We start from the raw sequence: 18,573 nt of genomic DNA, 5'->3' as shown, positions 1-18,573 counted from the left end.
AAGCAAATTATACCTTTTTAAAGATGATGAACAGGATTGTCTTTGCTTGTCTGCTCCTCAGTCTGTACAGCGCAGGATCCTCGCTGAGCTGCAGATGGTTGAGTCATAAATTCAGACAGCACACTGAAAACTCTTTGGAGCTACTGGATACGATGGTAAGTGTGCTTTTTAAAATGTTGTTTATATTGATTTAATCATCTAAATGAACTCACTTTACTTAATTTTCTATACTTTAACACACGATTTGTTTGTGTGTGATTCAGGCTAATAATTCCACCAACACCACTGAGGATGCTGAACTGGAGGTGGCCTTCCCTCATGATCTGTACACTCAGGCGTCCAAAGCATCAGTAAGTCATCCTCAGCTTTTAACCACTGCAATTGTAATTGCAAAATATAATATACTGTATGAATTGTTTATTGTCTGTAGCAATCTGTGGTTGATCGTCTTCTTCTTCTTCTTCCAGGTTGGGGAGCGTCTTGGTTTCATTGTGCAGATTCTGGAGCAGACAGCTGCCCTGTTTGAGGAGGCTCATAACTCTACATCATGGGAGGAGAAGACAGTGGAGGACTTTCTCAATGTTGTCACCCAGCAGGCTGATGGTCTGCGCTCCTGTGTAAGTCTCAGAAATGTGGAGGAACATAGTCTCACTTGTTCTCACATATAAGAATGATGGAAGAGGAATTCAGATCTAGAATTAACAATACAGCTATGTAAAAATACTCAATACTACAACTAAACGTCCTGCATGAAAAATCCTACTTAAGCAAAAGTACAGTTGGCTAGTTTAGTCTAGTGGTTCCCAATCTAGGGTTTGGGCCCCTCCAAAGGGTCTCCAGATAAATCTGAGGGGTGTGAGATAATAAATGGGAGAGGAGAGAAGAAAAAACAAAATTTTGATACACAAATCTGTTTTCAGTTTTTGGAATTTTTCTCTCAACAACTCATAGACATCTTGAATGTGAACCTGACTACACACTGCTTTTTGTAAGACATGTTAAAAATTATTTTCTTAAATCATTTGACTTTTTATTCATTTAGAATGGGAGCAACAGCCACAAGAAGAACAAGAAGCTGCAGATGTATTTCAAGAGACTCTCAGGCCATATCCTTGGACGAATGGTAAGTCTATACTATCTATCTATCTATCTATCTATCTATCTATCTATCTATCTATCTATCTATCTATCTATCTATCTATCTATCTATCTATCTATCTATCTATGTTTTAATAATAATATTCTTCTGTCTGTAGGGTCACAGTGCTGAAGCCTGGGAGCTGATCAGGAGGGAAATTAAAATCCATCTATTCAGAGCCGACCAGCTGGCTTCATCTCTACTCACCACCAACTGAAATCTGTCTGTGTGTCAGACTGAGAGTGTGTTACATTATTTGCTTACATGCAGTTTATTTATTTATTATTCTATTTATTTACTTATGTCTTTATTTATTTATCAGTTTATTTATTGAGCTGTTTTAGTACCCAACAGCTGATTAGTTGACTGTGTTGATTTTTAGCATTGAGCAAAATGAAGATTTGTTTTTTTCTTTTTACATTACATTACATGTTATAACCAATAAAAAATGATGCAAATGGAAATATTCTTACTTTTGTTTTTTATTCCTGTGACATAAACAAAGGGAATGCAGATTTTCTTTTTAATAAGCACAAATACACAACAGGAACATTTAGGGTAATTTCCATAATAATACCTCTCACAAACATGTCTGATGATCATGTACAAGGACTTACACCTACTGCAGGTGCAAGATAGAAGTGATGTTAAATGATCAAGTCAGAGAATTAAAAAACTGAAGAGTAATACACAAGGCTGGATTAGTAACTGGGCAAAGCAGGCAACACCCCAGGAGACCCCAGATCCCTAGGGTCCCCAAAAGCCCAGGTTTACTCCACATCATTTGGGTCTACATAATTTGATTAATCACAACTTTGTTATAAATTTGCACCACTGAAGTACAATATCAAATACGAACCTGGAATAGGGACTCTGTGTCAAAATCCAGTTATAAGACCTGAATAGTTTTAGTTTTTTGTTGTTGTTTTTTAAATCAAATTGCACACAGAAAACTTGGGGCAAGTTAGTATTTTTCCAGGCTGCAACAGTTATTTTCATTATCAATAGTCAAAAGACCAACAGTCAAAAACCCAAAGATGTTGAGTATATAAAAAAAATGAGAATATCATCCAATCCAGCCAAATATTTCTAAACTTGTTCAGTCTTGTTGTTTTACCTAAAATGAATCAATGCCATGACAAGCTCATATTCTTTGTTCTTTTGCTAAACCATGAAAGACATCATTTCTGTACCTTATAGACCACAAACATGGACACTGTGTTGTCATTTGTAGGAATTTGTGCACTCAAATAGCTTTATGATTTTATGGGGGAATTATTAGTTATTATTGTACACAACTCCAACATGAAAATATTTGTCCAGCAACATCACTCATATTAGAGTAGGTATAATAATAGGGAAATAGTCTTCCTTGTTGGCCACACAAGAGGGGTCAATTAGAATTATGATTGCTATTAATCTTAACTATGATTTTGCAAGGGAGTAGGTCTTTTAAGGTCCAAAAAAAGCCCCAAAAAGCTACCTAAGCAAAAACAGCCCAGAGTCTCAGATAAGACACTGTTTTAAAGTTTCAGTCTGCCGCCCAGAAGGTGCATCCTGGCCAACCCCAGGGGTTGCAGAGTTCTGGGGGAGCGGAGTCAGTCCCCTCCTGTTCATGGACAGGTGGGTTCAACTCCTGATTATGGTTACTCCAATAATCAAAGTATTTACAATTTAGCAATTGCATGATTCTTAATTTTGCATTTTTGATAGTAGCTTTAGCGTTTGGAGAGTGAAACAAGTAGAATGGTACTAAACATGATGTTAGTGTTATCAAGGATGATGGAATTATGTTTGTGGTACATTTCTTGGCTCAAAAAGAGTGGAAAAAAGTATAATCAAAGTACGTGACACATATTGCAATATACACACACATACTAACATACAATATTAATTGTCCAGACAAAATCTAAAACTACATTTGTAAGTCCATGGGTTTTACAGTCCTCTGTTCTCCTTGATCCGACTGCAAACAGCAGGGGTCCATGTCATTTGACTGTGTGTGTGTGTGTGTGTGTGTGTGTGTGTGTGTGTTTGTTCTGGTAAATGTCTGTGAGTGTCTGTATGTCACTGGGGCATGGCATATTGTGCAGCATGTCTTGTGCCTTATGCCGGTTTGTTCCGTGATCAGTTCTTGGGTTGCTCATTCAAGTCCTGAAAGTCAAAATCCACAGTGGGATTCAAGTTGGTGCCAGCTCCTCTGTGTGTGTGACTGGCTCTTAGAGGTGAGTTATGATAACCAATGGTGCGGGTCGTTTATCCAAAAGGTACTATCAATTCACACTGGGGTGTGAATTTGTCTTCCCATCTTGCTGGCTCTTGTAGCTTGAAGGATCAAAGGTGGTTTGGGTCAGTGGTCTGGTTTGGTGACCATGCAGGAGATGGGGAGGGGAGGGAGGTTCCTTATCTGATCCTTTCTGTTTGCAGGAGGTCGTTTAATGGTCTGGTCAGTGAGGAGTTTGGGACTCTCCCTTATATATTATTGGCCAGCATTCCTGGGGGGTTGAAGAAAGAGCTGGTCTGTCGCTTGAGGTTTGTGCTGTCTGCCTTCAAAACATGCAGGGGCTTTACCCTACACATTATACATCCATTATAAGGTCAAGCATTACAGGCAAAGTGTTGACATGGACTTAAATCAGAAATAGTCTGGTAGTAATGAAATTTTGAGTTTGTATGAAAATATGATGCTTTACAACTCTTGTATTAGGCATTACATACTACTTTGAGTCAACAGGGGGCACCATAGTACAATTAAAGATTTTATCTGTAGTGATTTTAATTAATTTCTGAATTTTGTGGTTGTCAGAAGTTGTCAGTAAACACTGTCTTTCTCCTTTATTTCATATTTCTGTCTATCTAAGTGATTTCTGAGATTAAATTAGTCACTTTATACTGTATTGAACAATAAAATTGACAATATAAATGCAAGAACATAAGTACCATATCTGCTGATAATCAACAGAAATGCAAGGGCAGTTTTCTGATAGTTACATCTATTCCCGTACAGCCCACACAAAATGTTAAGCAGAAACAAGAAAACTTAAAGATCCCCTTTAGAGATGTTTTAGGGCATGTAAAAATCCTCAGCTTATCATAATAAATTGTGTCTGACATGTTTTTTCCATGAACAAAAGTTAAATTACCTTGTTAAAAATCTTCAAAATAACCCAATACAAATATGTTTCATTTCAAAAGTTTAACTGTTCGACACAAGATGTCTCCTACTTCACTGAAAAGTCCATTCTCAGTGTATGTGCACTGCAGGCTTTAATATCACACTTGTGTAACTTGTCTACTGGCCTTCGATTGTACACCCCTTTGACTCAGATTTGAGGTGAGCATAGAGAAACTTCCCCCCTTCAGCAGATGTAAAAACAGCCTTGTAGTGTCAAACTCTGCACATAGCATTCCTAGCATTCACAGAGTCCAACTCTGAATGGCCATGCAGTTGTTTTTTTAAAATGAAGTATAAAGAAATGAGGATAAATTATGCTGAACAACAAACATTTATATCATTGGTGCCCAACATAGGGAGGAGGGACCCTCTAGAAATCCCAAGATTAATTTGGGGGTATGAGATGGAAGGGATTTTTTTGTTTGTTTAGATATTTCGATATTGTTAAGACCCTGGACAGAGATGTTGATACATACTGTCTGCAATTTTGTTGAGATTGTGTATTTCAATATTCAATTCTGGAGTACATTGCTTGTATGAATGCATTCAGTCTGGTCATAAGATGATAAAGAAATTTGTGTCATTAAATCTTTCTGACACAAATTTGTGTATATATTTGCTTTTTTCTTGTGGAATGCTTTTACCTCTTCGGGCTCTGTGTCAGGAGAATAGCAAGAGATGAACCCAAACGCAGGAATGCAATGTAAAACTGAAGAATAACACTTTATTCACGATAATGCAGGCAAAGCAGAACCAAACTGGACAAACCTAAACAAGACAGAAGTAAGCATGACAGAACAAAGGATCCAACAAGACTGAACTGAAAATGAGGACTTAAATACAAACTGAACTAATGAAAAAACAAGGAACAGGTGGCAAGACACAAAGGCAGGCTGGGAGCTGACTGGCTGGTTGAAGACGCAGGCAGCAGGGCAGGGCGAACGAGACTGATGCAGGGCAGGTGTGGAGGGAAGTGTGGCGAGAAAAGCAGGCTGGGGACACAGGAGGAAAAACTAAGAGCAAACAGAAACCCAAAAAGCCAGAAAACACAATGAAACCAAAAAGCCAGAAAACACAATGAGATAGAAAATGGTGCTTGCAAGGATATATATGTATAGCAAGGCTGTAAGCACAGTCAGAGTAGTTAAACATAAGCATTTGCATTCTCCTATACTATAAAAAACAGATTAAAGCCAAATAACAAAAGCAAAATGATGCAGTTCTTCTCACATGGCACACAGAGGCTGTAAATGCAAATTATTCAAATCTACAGAAACAAATGTTAACAAACTCGTTTTGTGTTGAGGATAAGTTAGAGAGCCCAGCCATTGAACAAAGGCCTGTCAGTCTCTGGATAAGAGCGCCTGCTAAATGCCCTGAATGTAAATACAGAAGACGTGAAATAAACTGCCTGGTGTAGAAATTGCTGCATCTTAGATGCCTAACTAGGTATGTCAAACTCCTCAGTCACATTTCAGTGTGAAAGCAATCCTTAATTTCAACTTCAAGGACCTACTGCCACTCAGTCCAGTTCAACAAACAGGGAAAAAGTCCAAGGGTATCTGGTGGACTGGTGGAGGGACATAGGGCCAGACTGGGACAGAACTATGACACTGAGAAAATCCTTCAATTGAAACAATCAAAGAAGGAAAAATGTCCACAACTCATGTTCATTCTGAGGCCATACCGTGTAATGAGGGGTCACAGGGGTCTAAGACAAAAAGGCTGGCAACCATTGACTTACTATAGGCCTATATTATAAAACAATAATTTAGGCCTAACCATTAATTACCAGTTTAATACCCTACATCAGTATTCATTGGAGAATGCCCTGAACAAGGCTCTTGGGGGGTTATTTTTGCTTTGTTGTTTCTATGTATATCAACTTTTATGTTTTGAGTATGTGTAAACAAATATCTCAAATCAAAATCAAATCAATTTAGGTTTGTTTTCAATGCACAGGACAGAAATGATATTTACTGAATCATATTGTAGACTGCATAGTATTAATAGCATAATTTAGCCTAAAATGTAATAGCCTTATTTGATTCACATCTCTTATAGGCTTTTGAAAAAACACACACACACATGCTACAAACCACAAATTGAAAATACAATAAAACTACCATAGAAATAAAACACAATCAATACATGCTAATTACTTTTCACACACTTGTGACGTACGGGTCAAATATAATAGGCTACTAATCTGTAAAATTAAAAGGTGAAGGAGAATCCCCCTTCAATAAGTTTCCTGGTTCTCATGTACAAGCAGCCACATTCTGCTGAAAACAAGCTGAAATGTCACTGATCAGTTGAATGAATGAGCGTCACTGCGCAGGCCGCAGTCACACACTGACTTTCATTTTCTCTTTGTGGGAACTTCCCATTTACTGCACTGAGTGGACACATTGTAATCACGCTTGTAATTTTATTAATGAATGATTATTTTTTAGTCCACACAGAACTTATGATGCAATTCCAACAATTATCTCTTTTTAATACATTTTTCATCTCATTGACCAACGTGCAGGCTGAAAGACAGGTGATGATGTCATCAAAGACAATGCCTGAAATCTGAAAAATACAAAAACTATAAACTATAAACACTATAAACTAAAGAAATTAAATGTTTAAATAAATGTTCAAATATCCTAAAACCTTTATCAGTGACAGGGATTACAGTCAAGGAGAATTAATTTTGGGTGTCCACAAATCTCTAGGCCTATTATTTGTAACATTGATTTTACTATTAGTGTTATTATATTTCATTGTATTTTATCATTTTATTATATTATTCTATTCATTGTTGAGTTTTTATTGTATTTTTTCATTTTATGTAGAACACTTTGTAACTTAAGAAGTGCTATTTAAATAAAAGTATTATTATCATTATTATTATTATTAGTTGCCCTTGAAAAATCACAATAAAATTCCTATAATAATCCCATAATTTCCAAAATAGAATACTGAGTTATTCCAACGTTATCATTAGTGAACTGTGTTTGATTTTATGTTTTTTAGGTATTCTATAACATACATTGTCTTTGGTATTACTATATAGCAGTTTAGTCCTTTTTAATACATACCAGGTGTGATATTTTAACTTTACAGTGATATTTACTTATTGTGGGATAAATCTTTCATGTGAATTCAATTCTGAAATGTGAAAGCCACACAAAGTGTTTCCCACAGGTGTTTAGAAAATGAAAAAAGTGCACACTGATATAAATGAGGCGCTGCAGGTCTGCTCAAACAGATCACCAGGACTCATCTGAATTTGCTCCACACAAAAGCAATTTACACCTTTTTAAAAATGACCAACAGGATTTTCTTTGCTTGCCTGCTCCTCAGTCTGTACAGCGCAGGATCCTCGCTGAGCTGCAGATGGTTGAGTCATAAATTCAGACAGCACACTGAAAACTCTTTGGAGCTACTGGATACGATGGTAAGTGTGCTTTTTAAAATGTTGTTTACAGTGATTTAGTTATCTTAATGGACTCACTTTACTTAATTTTCTATACTTTAACACATGATTTGTTTGTGTGTGATGCAGGCTAATAATTCCACCAACACCACTGAGGATGCTGAACTGGAGGTGGCCTTCCCTCATGATCTGTACACTCAGGCGTCCAAAGCATCAGTAAGTCATCCTCAACTTTTAACCACTGCAATTGTAGATGCAAAATATAATATACTGTATGACTTGTTTATTGTCTGTAGTAATCTGTGATTGATCGTCTTCTTCTTCTTCTTCTTCCAGGTTGGGGAGCGTCTTGGTTTCATTGTGCAGATTCTGGAGCAGACAGCTGCCTTGTTTGAGGAGGCTCATAACTCTACATCATGGGAGGAGAAGACAGTGGAGGACTTTCTCAATGTTGTCACCCAGCAGGCTGATGGTCTGCGCTCCTGTGTAAGTCTCAGAAATGTGGAGGAACATAGTCTCACTTGTTCTCACATTAAATGATTGGTGATTGATTTTTGCAGCATGTTCAATACTACAAGTAACAATCCTGCTTGAAAAAACCTACTTAAGTAAAAGTACAGTTCACTAGTTTTGTCTAAATGTTCCCAACCTAGGGGTCGGGCCCCTCCAAAGGGTCATAGGATAAATCTGAGGGGTCGTGAGATGATTAATGGGAGAGGAAAGAAGAAAAAACAAGATACACTAATACACAAATCTGTCTTCAGTTTTTGGACTTTTTCTCTAATCTTTGATTTTTGGTGAAATATTGGATCATTTGAACATTTATTGAAATTAAACAATAACAAGATCGGAGAGAAAAATCACTATTTGATGGAGCTCATAGACATCTTAAATGTGACCCAGACTACACACTGCTTTTTGTAAGACAGGTTAAAAACTATTTTCTTAAATCATTTGACTTTTTATTCATTTAGAATGGGAGCAACAGCCACAAGAAGAACAAGAAGCTGCAGATGTATTTCAAGAGACTCTCAGGCCATATCCTTGGACGAATGGTAAGTCTACACTATCTATCTATCTATCTATCTATCTATGTTTTAATAATAATATTCTTCTGTCTGTAGGGTCACAGTGCTGAAGCCTGGGAGCTGATCAGGAGGGAAATTAAAATCCATCTATTCAGAGCCGACCAGCTGGCTTCATCTCTACTCACCACCAACTGAAACCTGTCTGTTATCTGCTTGTCAGATTAAGAATATCTTAATTTATTTGCTAATCTATTTATTTATTTATATATTTATAGCTTATTTATTATGTTTACTTCTGTATTCATTGATTAGTCAAATAGTTAATATTCTACACATCAATTATATCAAGATGTTCAACTTGTTTATCTTTTAAAAAATGCATTTCAGAAAATAGATTTTCTTCATGGTTACCTGTAATAACCAATAAAAAAATAAGGCTTTCTCCAGCAGATGGAAATGTTTTTATTGTTTTCATTCCTATTACATACACAAAAGGCACACATATGTTTTACAGAGCAAACAACAGGAACATGTAAGTCCTTTTTCTATGATAAAACCTCTCAAAAAGTTTTATGATGAGCATGTTCTTACACCTACTATGAATACAAGATAATATAGACATTACATTTTCAAGTCAGAGAAGTCATTATAAAATCACACACAATACAATTTATATAAAATCCTCTTGAAGCACCAAAACGTCAGCTGAGTTTTCAGCTGTCGAGTCCGAATTGTGTTGTCGAGTGGTTCATTTACACTTCAGTGGACTTCAGATCACATCAGATTAATTCAATGCAGTGTTACTGAATAGCATAAAATCAACAGCACTAGCTTATAGGAAGCATTGTAGAGCAGTGGTTCTCAACCTTTCTGGTGTCAAGGACCCCCAGATTGATACATATCAGGCTGCGGACCCATATTTGACAAGATATAGTCTCTGGGATCCCCGTCTGATAAGATTTAGTCATTCCATAACTGTCTATACTGTATATTGGCAGATTAATAGTGAAGAGTATGAAACCTATTAACAGAATAGTCATTCTTATACATTCATTCACTGGGCTAATTTCTAGTCAATGAAATAATAGTGAAATTAAAATATTTAACATTTTTCTGGGACCCTCCTGGAACCCCCTCAAGGACCCCTGGGGGTCCCTGGACCCCAGGTTGAGAACCGCTTTTGTAGATTATGTATGCAGATTTATAAACAAAGCAGAAAATGATATATCCAAATCTGAGCAGGAGCATTAAAGACTCAAACTATTATTTTAACTGTACAACTTATAAGTGAGAAGGCTGTCGACGTGGTGAGGTGAAAAGTAGTCAAATTTTGTCAGCCTCACTCCCATGGGGCCTCACCTCCTTCAGCCTGGGTGTACACAGACAGTTCCTCATACAGACCTCCACCACACGTCTCAATTGCCAGGCCCTGAAAGACAGAAATAAATCTATTTTAGTCATGTTACATATATATGTGAGTCCCATATGGGAATTGACAAATTCCACTCTCAAAATTTAAGAACATGTGATGAAAAGCTATAAAATAGTAAAAGTGCAGCTACTGACTAACATCAGTACTGCTTTTATTTGCATCAATGATTCAGGCATGACAGATAAAGAGAAAGATGTGGAGTTGTTTAATATAGCAAAATGATTACTGTAAAGATCATGAATATTAATAAACTCTTTTGCTTATTATCTGTTGCTTTAGCAGCACCAGTCCGAGTTCATACGCTGGAGTCACAAAGACAACCATTGTTTTCTCTAAAAGATTAAAGGATAGGTTCACAATTTTGTGGCCAAAATCCACAGTGTGGATTTAAAAGTTGATGTGAAGCTTATATGAGGCTTCAGCAGTCTGAGTTAGTCATATCAAGTGGATATCTGACACATTTACAGTCTTTTTAGCATCAAATTCCCTCTCTGTGTTTCCGCGGACAGTGTTTCCCTGTTGAGCTGCAGTGGAAGTATAGTAACAAAAAGAGGAACTTTGGCACTAAAAAGACTGTAACGTTGAAAGATCTACTTGATTTGACTCATTCGGACGCTGACGCATCATATTAGCTTCAGATAAACCTTTTTGTACATTTTTGCACAGAAGGAGGACTGAGGATTTTGTCCCCCAGCACTTACATTTTAAGTGCATTATGAAGGGATCTTCTAATGGTCAGTATGAACAGGAGGAATGATTATGGCAAGAAAAACCTGTTTCGATGTTCATTTGGACTCCTGACTATTGTTTTAAGAAACACTTTGAAAAATTGTGAGCCCCTTTAACCGGCTTTAACACTTACTTACTCAAAGACTCCTCGAAATATCTGGATGAAAAAATATTACGTCCGTTGCACGATAAAAAAAGATTTTTAACCTATTTTCCAAGTTGCAATTCTGTTTCCTAATCAGGAAGCAGGCAGGCTGCCATTTTTGTTTACAGACGCAAAAACAGGCTTTTTTTAAAAATCAGGAATCCCCAAAGACTTCAAAAGAGCAGTAAATGATTTTAAACAATCTTCTAGGTATTTCAAACATGGCTGGTTAATTATCTTTAAGATCAATGGTTTTGACTTGAATGTAGAGATGCACCAAAGTGTCTATCTCAGCACATCAAATGCAAGTTGATTTGGATCCAACTTTCCTGTTGCATATAATCAATCTGTCATTTAAAGAACATGAAAGGCCAGATTAACCTTCTGTTGTTGGGCCCTTGACCCCCACTATACATGGTAGAACTTAACAGCTGAAATGATTAGATGATTAAACAATTAATTAATCAATTGACACAAAAATTAATTGTCAACAATTTTGATAATAGATTAATCGTTTATGTCTTTTTTTTTTCACTGATAGCAGCTTCTTAAAGGTGAATATTTGCTAGTTTTCCATGAAACATCTTTTGGACAGACAAGTAATTTGAATTTGTTAATTTGGGGGAATAATGCATTTCTCACTGTTTTCTGGCATTTTATACACTGAACTACCAATAGAGTATTAAACAAAATAATTGACAGACTTATTGATAAAGAGCCCAATATAAACTAAAACAATGAGTGTCTTAAAAACTAGATTTTGACATAGACTCCATGGATGGAGAATGGGGGACCTGTCATAGTTGATACTGTACTTCAGTGCTGCAGATTAAACCTGAGGCTCTTGGGGCCCCTGGGGGTCTGGAGTTGGTAATCCAGATTTTGGTAGAAGGCTTGACAAGTGCAATGCCTTGTTATCAGGTGTCCCTAATGCCTCTCAGTCAGTAACAGCTTGTACAGAATGCTACTGTCAGAGTTTTAATAGAAACAAAGAGATGAGATCAAGTCGCTGTTCTGGTCTCACGGTACAATTTTAGTAAGATCCTCATTCTGTGCATGTTATTCTGTTTATGAACTCGCCCTTGAACATACAGTTGACATGCTGCAGCGATATGTCCTCGGCAGACTGCTCAGATCCATGAACTCTCTGCTGCAGATTGTACCAAACAGTCAGGCAAAGAGCTTCAGTAAAGCTACTGTCTGCAGTTTCTGACCCAAACTCTATTTTTACTTATTTTTTATGTAGAGGCTATCACTATTATATTTATATTTTAAACTAACTTTTACCTTTTACTTTATGTAAAGTATGTTATGTCCACATATTTATGTTATCTGCTTTCTCTTGGTAAATGTTCTGTTGTTTTCTTCTACGGTAATGTAAAGTAGAGCTGCAATGATTAGTCGATTAATCGATTAGTTACAGAAAATTAACTGGCAACTATTTTGATAATCAATTAATCATTTTGAGAAAGACAAAATGTGTTCCAGTTTCTTAAATGTGAATATTTTCCGGTTGCTTTAATCTTCTATGATAGTAAACTGAATATCTTTGGGTTGTGCACTGTTGGTCAGGACAAAACAACATTTTAGTTTGCATCTTGGGCTTTGAGACACTACGAACAACATTTTTCACCATTTCTTTGACATTTAATAGATCAAACAACTAGTTACAGCCCTACTGTAAAGCACTCTGAGCTACATTTTTTTGCGTGACAGGTGCTACATAAAGATTCCTCTATTAGCAAACTAGAGGTTCCTTAACACAACCTACTGTAAAGGCTCCTATTGACAGAGGAAGACACAGTTGTGGCTACAAGCTCAGTGGAGCAAGGAGTGTGTGCATGTGTGTGTGTGCGTGTGTGTGTGTGTCTTGCTCTGTCTTGCACGTTTTTTTTTTTCTTCTTCTTCTTAAAAACACAGCTGCGATGTGTGTTCACTGTAACATGTAAACGACCACCGTGACAGAAGGAAATTACCTTATCTTTGATGAATGCTAATGTAAAACAGAGACAGTAGAACAAACCTCATAGATATGATCAGTTTCGGGCTCCTCATATATGCTGTCCTTCTCTTTGAGCTGTTTAGAAAGAGAAAGAAGAAATGAAAAAGAGAAAAATAAGAATGCAGTTAAAGAGTTTGGGTTAGCTATTGATAAACATTGTACAAAATATACCAAAAATTAACAAATAAACACTAAAAAATATCTGACTGTCAGTGGAAGTAGCTTTTTAAAATAATTATACATCTACATACATATACAATCATATCAAAACTTCTTGTTGCCATGGAAACCAGGACTGCATCAATACTTTCATGAAGGTTGGTGCTTCAGGTGTCAAAATGACTTACTCAGGAACTTCATACATTGACATAAAATTGGGTGTTATGTTTTTTTCAGCTTGAGCAGCTTCTGCAACCTTTAAGTAGTTTCAAATTCAGCAATTTACACTCATAAAATGGCTGGTAGTTTAGCACTTAATGCTACTAAGTATTCAGATCCTTTACTTAGCCTAAGTAAGTAAAGGTAAGTAAGTAAAAGTCATGCAAGAAGGATCCTGCTTAAGTAAAAATACGCAAGTATTATGAGTTTGATGTAGTTAAAGTATTGCAGTAAAAGTAGTGGTTTGGTGACTGATATATTATTATATATGACATCATTAGATTATTAATACTGAAGCATCAGTTTGTAAGCAGCATGTTACTGTTGTAGCTGCTGGAGGTGGAGCTAGTTTCAACTACTTTATATACAGTTAACTAGTTTAGTCCAGTGGTTCCCAGCCTAGGGGTCAGGCCCCTCCAAAGGGTCAGCAGATAAATCTGAGGGGTCGTGAGATGATTAATGGGAGAGGAAAGAAGAAAAAACAAAGTTCTGATACACAAATCTGTTTTCAGTTTTTGGACTTTTTCTATAATCTTTGATTTTTGCTGAAATATTGGATCATTTGAACATTTATTGAAATGAAAGCATGTGAGAAGTTTAGAGGGAAAAATCACTATTTGGTGGAGCTGTTAACAACTCAGACATGTGAAATGTGACCCCGACTACACACTGCTTTTTGTAAGACGTCAAAAACCAAAAAGGTTGGAAACCACTGGTTTCATCTTTAACAATGTGTTGTATTTTAAAAGCTTGTTATATTATCCATTGTGTCAAATCTTCATCAGAAAAGTAACTAAAGCTGTCAAATAAATGTAGTGGAGAAGAAAGTACAATATTTCCCTCTGAAATGAAGTAGAGTGGAAGCATAAAGTAGCATCAAATGGAAATACTCGAGTATAGTACAAGTACCTCAAAATTGTACCTAAGTACAATAACTGAGTAAATGAACTCAGTTACTTTCTGCTATTGCTTCAATTAAGCGTATACTAGACTTTTCTAAATGTCGGTAAAAACATGCTGCGCTTTTATTAAGCTTTTTATTTTATTAATTGGCCGTGCTTTGTAGTATCTTAGCAAATCAATGCAGCATGTAGCACAAAGACGGGCACAGCAAGCTACAGTTGCTGTCAGTTTGTCAGATTTGTGGATGTACCGACAAATAACCAACTTGGGCAGTATGGTCGTAGTTTTAATGCAGTAAATTCTGGAGTTAAAACTAGTGCTGCATGTGCTATATAAACAATTTGATGACTGATTAATCACTTTTGCTGGTTCCAGCTTTGAGAATGTGAAGATATGGTGCTTTTCTGTGTTTTATGAAACTGTAAATTTAATATCTTTGGGCTTTGGACAGTTGGTCAGACAATACAAACACTCTGAAGGCATCACCTTGGACTATGGAAAAGATTAATTGATTCAATAGAAATATCATTGGTTTTTTTTTCTAGTGTTTTGTGTTTTGCGTCTTGTTTCTCACCAGACTGTGTTTGCGTAGAAGTACAGCAGCAATACACACAGCCAGCAGTAGGCCCTGGAAAACCATGAGACCATCCTTCATCTTGCTTCTGTACAGAGCCTCACGAAGGTTCACGTTTCCTGTGAGAAGAGAGATGTGTGTGTTTTGAACAACTGGACAGACCATAATAGATTAAATAATGAATTATGTTGCTGTAGATCTGAAAGTCTGGCTAAGACATGTTGTCACAGCAACTTACTGACAACTTGCAGTCCAGTCCCAGGTCCCGTTATATTGTTTATCTTGCAGAAGTACACTCCACTGTCTTCAGTGTTCACATCCATGAGTTGAAGACAGCTTCTTACGCCTGTACGAAGCTCAGTCCTGGGTCCATGCGTAATCTGTTTTTCTTCTTTTCCATCCACATTGGTCTTGTACCACTGCACCTCACCTTGCAGCCTTGAATAGTTGTCACAGTATATATACACAGTTTGCCTGGTTTTCACACCATAGAACCGGGGTACCTGGGTGAGCAATTGGGCTTCATTCAGGGCCACTGAACAGACAAAAAAAAAAGGTTGAGGGACATTGTGACACAGTTATAATGGCAGTTACTATAAATCTCTCTAGACAAAGAGTATACTGGCAGTATGCTTCCAATATGGTGCTGGCTTCACGTTTAATGCCAAGAAGAGTAATGTAATAAGTGGATGTAAATAAATTAGAGAATGATTATTTCTGGAGTTCTACTTAAGCAAAGATGTAGTAATAAGAAATAATAATAGTGATAAGATAATCGTTCTACTGAAGAAAGATATATACAGTATATCGACAATGTTTTAAATTATATATTCGAGGTAACTGATGCTCAACTAATGTCTTTGTGTTTTGGGCTTACCTTATGTCCCTACTGCTCACCTATGGTGTAGGTATAAATAAAGCAGTATGCAGAGAGTTACTATTGCTCACAATGATGCTATGAGGATGCTACTTGTAGTCATAAAGGCTGCAACTAATGATTTTTTTCATTTTTGATTAACATGCCAAATGCCAATTATTTTTTTCATCAACTGATTCATCGTCAAGTCTCTAAAATGTAAGAAAAAGGTTGCAAGAGTCCAAGTTTCTCTTCGCATTGCTTGTTTTGTCTGACCAGCAGTCTATATTTCAAATATATTGAATTTACAATGACATAAAACAGAGAAAAGCAGCAAGTATTCAAAGTGGGAAACCTGGAACCAGTGAATGTTTGGCTTTTAAACAATTAATCAACTAATTTGATGTCAGTCGACATCTAGTGCTGAGGAATGAGAGAAGAGAAAATTATGAGACAAGTATTTTTATAATCAATCAGTCATTTAAGGAATTTATCAAGTAAAAAAGAGACAAATATTCACCGGCTTCCAGCTTCTTGAATGTGAGGATTTGCTGCTTTTTCTCTGTTTATTATAAGTTGCACATTGAATACCTTTTGGGTAATGATTGCTGGTCTGTTGGTGGGATAAAACAGTTATGTGAAGATATCATATTAGACTCTTGGATATTGTTTCACTATTTTATGATATTTTATAGATTATACGAGACAATAACTTGTGTTGGGTTTTTTGTTTTTACATTTTTTGTACATTTTATAGACTAAATAATTAATGATTTAAAAATCATCAACACATTAAGTGATAATGAGAGTAATAATTTGTTGCAGCCCTAGGAGGATGATGCTAATTGATGCGTTGGTTGACCCGTCCTGTAACTACATGAGGTATACATTAGCGTTGTGGGTATTTGGTTGTTGACGTCTTCACCTGTGTTGTAAACAGGTGATTTTCAGGTGGTGGTTTGTTTTTAATGTTTGCAACACGTTAGTATCAGTTGTTGTCTTGTTTTACAATATCATCTTTCCCTAAAACGCACTACAAGTCTAACATAAAGTTGATCAGATAACTGAACGGAATAATTTGATGATCGCTTATATGGTGTATATAAAAAAATAACCAAGAAGACATCGGTTCATCAACATGACAATAATATTATACACTGTTTGTCTCAGAAAACAACTTCCTCTTTCCCCCAGATGGCCAGGAAGTAATGGTGCTGTAGAGTCGAAAATAACATGCAAAACACTTCTATGCAGTGAAGTTGTGGTCAAACAGACAAAAAATATGATAGTTTGTGATATGTCTGCATAAACCATTGTGAAATGTTAATGTGACTAACTATATTGCTGTAGTAACATTCAGGATTTTACTAATGTTAATATTTAGCACCAAGACTGTAATTGTTGTTAGCATCATTTTCAGTCACTTATTAAATCGATCGTATTGCGAGAGTTTACACTTACCTGACAGATAGATCAGTGCAAGCCCGCAGTATCTAGCAAGCAACCAGCGCATGATGACATGCAAAGAAAAATATTCCAAACTCTGTGCGTCCAAATCTCTCTACAGTCATGAAAACGCTACGAACAAGGAGAAGAAGTGTCTGCACCAGTGGGTGTGCTGTCTGTTACTACACATGCTTTCATGTCAGGCAAATGAGGGGAAGAGCACCGTAACGTCAAACCAAAATACCTTCTCACAACCCACATTTAACATTAAAAACCCATCCAACTTTATTCTCCTTGTTTTTTTGGGTTTTTTTTAGACAGATGAAACAATGTTGTGAAAATTAGAAGGGTTCGTGAGAGATGCTGCAGGACATAACAAACATCTATATATATGGTCTATATATATATATCTGGTCTAGAGCTGTGTATCGTTTGATATTTTCGATATTAGTGCCAATGCAATACCTGAGTTTCAGTATTAATACCAGAACAACACTTTTCTGATACCTTTAAAACATAAACATGGGTCACAAAACTTTTTATCCATTAAACAAAAGAAGCCAGAAGAAGATCTAAAATGTTAATTGTTTCCTACACAAGCAGCCATACAGGAACTGTGCCTTAATAAAATACTGTAAAATTGGCAAAAAAAAAAAATGTATATTTAAATCAGAAACTATCTGATCAAAGAAAAGTAAACAAGGTTACAAATCTGACCAAACATTACATGTCAGATTTTGCTGTCAAGGTCCAAATACCGGGTCCAAATTCATTGCCTGGGACACATTTTGGTCTGTGCCAAAAAAGTAATAAGGTTTGGTACTCAGCCTGTATCAGTGAATGATAAGAAAGGTATTATTATGCTTGCAGTTACAGACTTTGCATGTGCAAAAGGAGGAAAGGTGAATTAGTCACAGTGTACACAAAAAAAGCAATATATGACTACACATACTAACGCCAACAGATAACACATTACACAAAGATTCATTCAGCAACTCAGATTCAAAAATCTGAGTTGCTGAATGAATCTGAGTTGAATCTGCTGTAGAGACGAAGTAGCTCATAGTTTTTGTTATTGATTGAAGTAATAATTTGCTTTTTTATTGTTTTGGGTCTGAATAAGGATGGAAAAGTGTTTTGTTATATGATTCCATGCACATACTGATGATATAAGATCTTATTTTAGAACTATGACACTTAATATCATCATTTATATAACTGTAAACTGAATATCTTTGAGTTTTTGGGCTGTGGTCAGACAAATCAAGATATTTGATCACGACATCTTGGGGTCTAGGAAACTGTGATGGACATTTTTTCACTATTTATTTATTGTTTAC

At 36.2% G+C, this 18,573-nt stretch overlaps 2 protein-coding genes across 2 annotated transcripts; one reads left to right on the top strand and one right to left on the bottom strand.

The window, feature by feature from the left end:
- LOC122971744 lies at window positions 1-8,963 on the top strand. The gene is made up of 10 exons (XM_044338487.1): window positions 1-155; window positions 264-350; window positions 468-617; window positions 1,043-1,123; window positions 1,257-1,353; window positions 7,559-7,761; window positions 7,870-7,956; window positions 8,077-8,226; window positions 8,715-8,795; window positions 8,865-8,963. The coding sequence occupies exons 1-10, from the start codon at window positions 24-26 to the stop codon at window positions 8,961-8,963; spliced, it is 1,167 nt and encodes a 388-aa protein (XP_044194422.1). The 5' UTR covers window positions 1-23.
- Window positions 8,964-9,210: 247 nt separating this feature from the next.
- Window positions 9,211-17,452, bottom strand: cd79b (CD79b molecule, immunoglobulin-associated beta). The gene is made up of 5 exons (XM_044336798.1): window positions 17,249-17,452; window positions 15,170-15,466; window positions 14,932-15,050; window positions 13,098-13,151; window positions 9,211-10,197 (listed from the first exon to the last, which is right to left on the bottom strand). Exons 1-5 carry the CDS (start codon window positions 17,298-17,300, stop codon window positions 10,108-10,110), a joined length of 612 nt encoding a protein of 203 aa, XP_044192733.1. The 5' UTR covers window positions 17,301-17,452; the 3' UTR covers window positions 9,211-10,107.
- Between the last annotated feature and the right edge of the window lie 1,121 nt (window positions 17,453-18,573).

Source organism: Thunnus albacares, chromosome 20 (genome assembly GCF_914725855.1).
Source record: "Thunnus albacares chromosome 20, fThuAlb1.1, whole genome shotgun sequence".
Lineage (NCBI taxonomy): Eukaryota > Metazoa > Chordata > Actinopteri > Scombriformes > Scombridae > Thunnus > Thunnus albacares.
Note: the sequence above shows the minus strand (reverse complement) of the source record. Positions and strands in the feature narration are given on the sequence as shown.

Coding starts and splice junctions, on each gene's coding strand:
- LOC122971744 (XM_044338487.1), top strand. CDS start 24: ATGATGAACAGGATTGTCTTTGCTTGTCTGCTCCTCAGTCTGTACAGC. Junction 351..467: donor CTCAGGCGTCCAAAGCATCA/GTAAGTCATCCT, acceptor TTCTTCTTCCAG/GTTGGGGAGCGTCTTGGTTT. Junction 618..1,042: donor CTGATGGTCTGCGCTCCTGT/GTAAGTCTCAGA, acceptor TTATTCATTTAG/AATGGGAGCAACAGCCACAA.
- cd79b (XM_044336798.1), bottom strand. CDS start 17,300: ATGCGCTGGTTGCTTGCTAGATACTGCGGGCTTGCACTGATCTATCTG. Junction 13,152..14,931: donor TTCTACGCAAACACAGTCTG/GTGAGAAACAAG, acceptor CTTTCTAAACAG/CTCAAAGAGAAGGACAGCAT. Junction 10,198..13,097: donor AAACTGATCATATCTATGAG/GTTTGTTCTACT, acceptor TCTGTCTTTCAG/GGCCTGGCAATTGAGACGTG.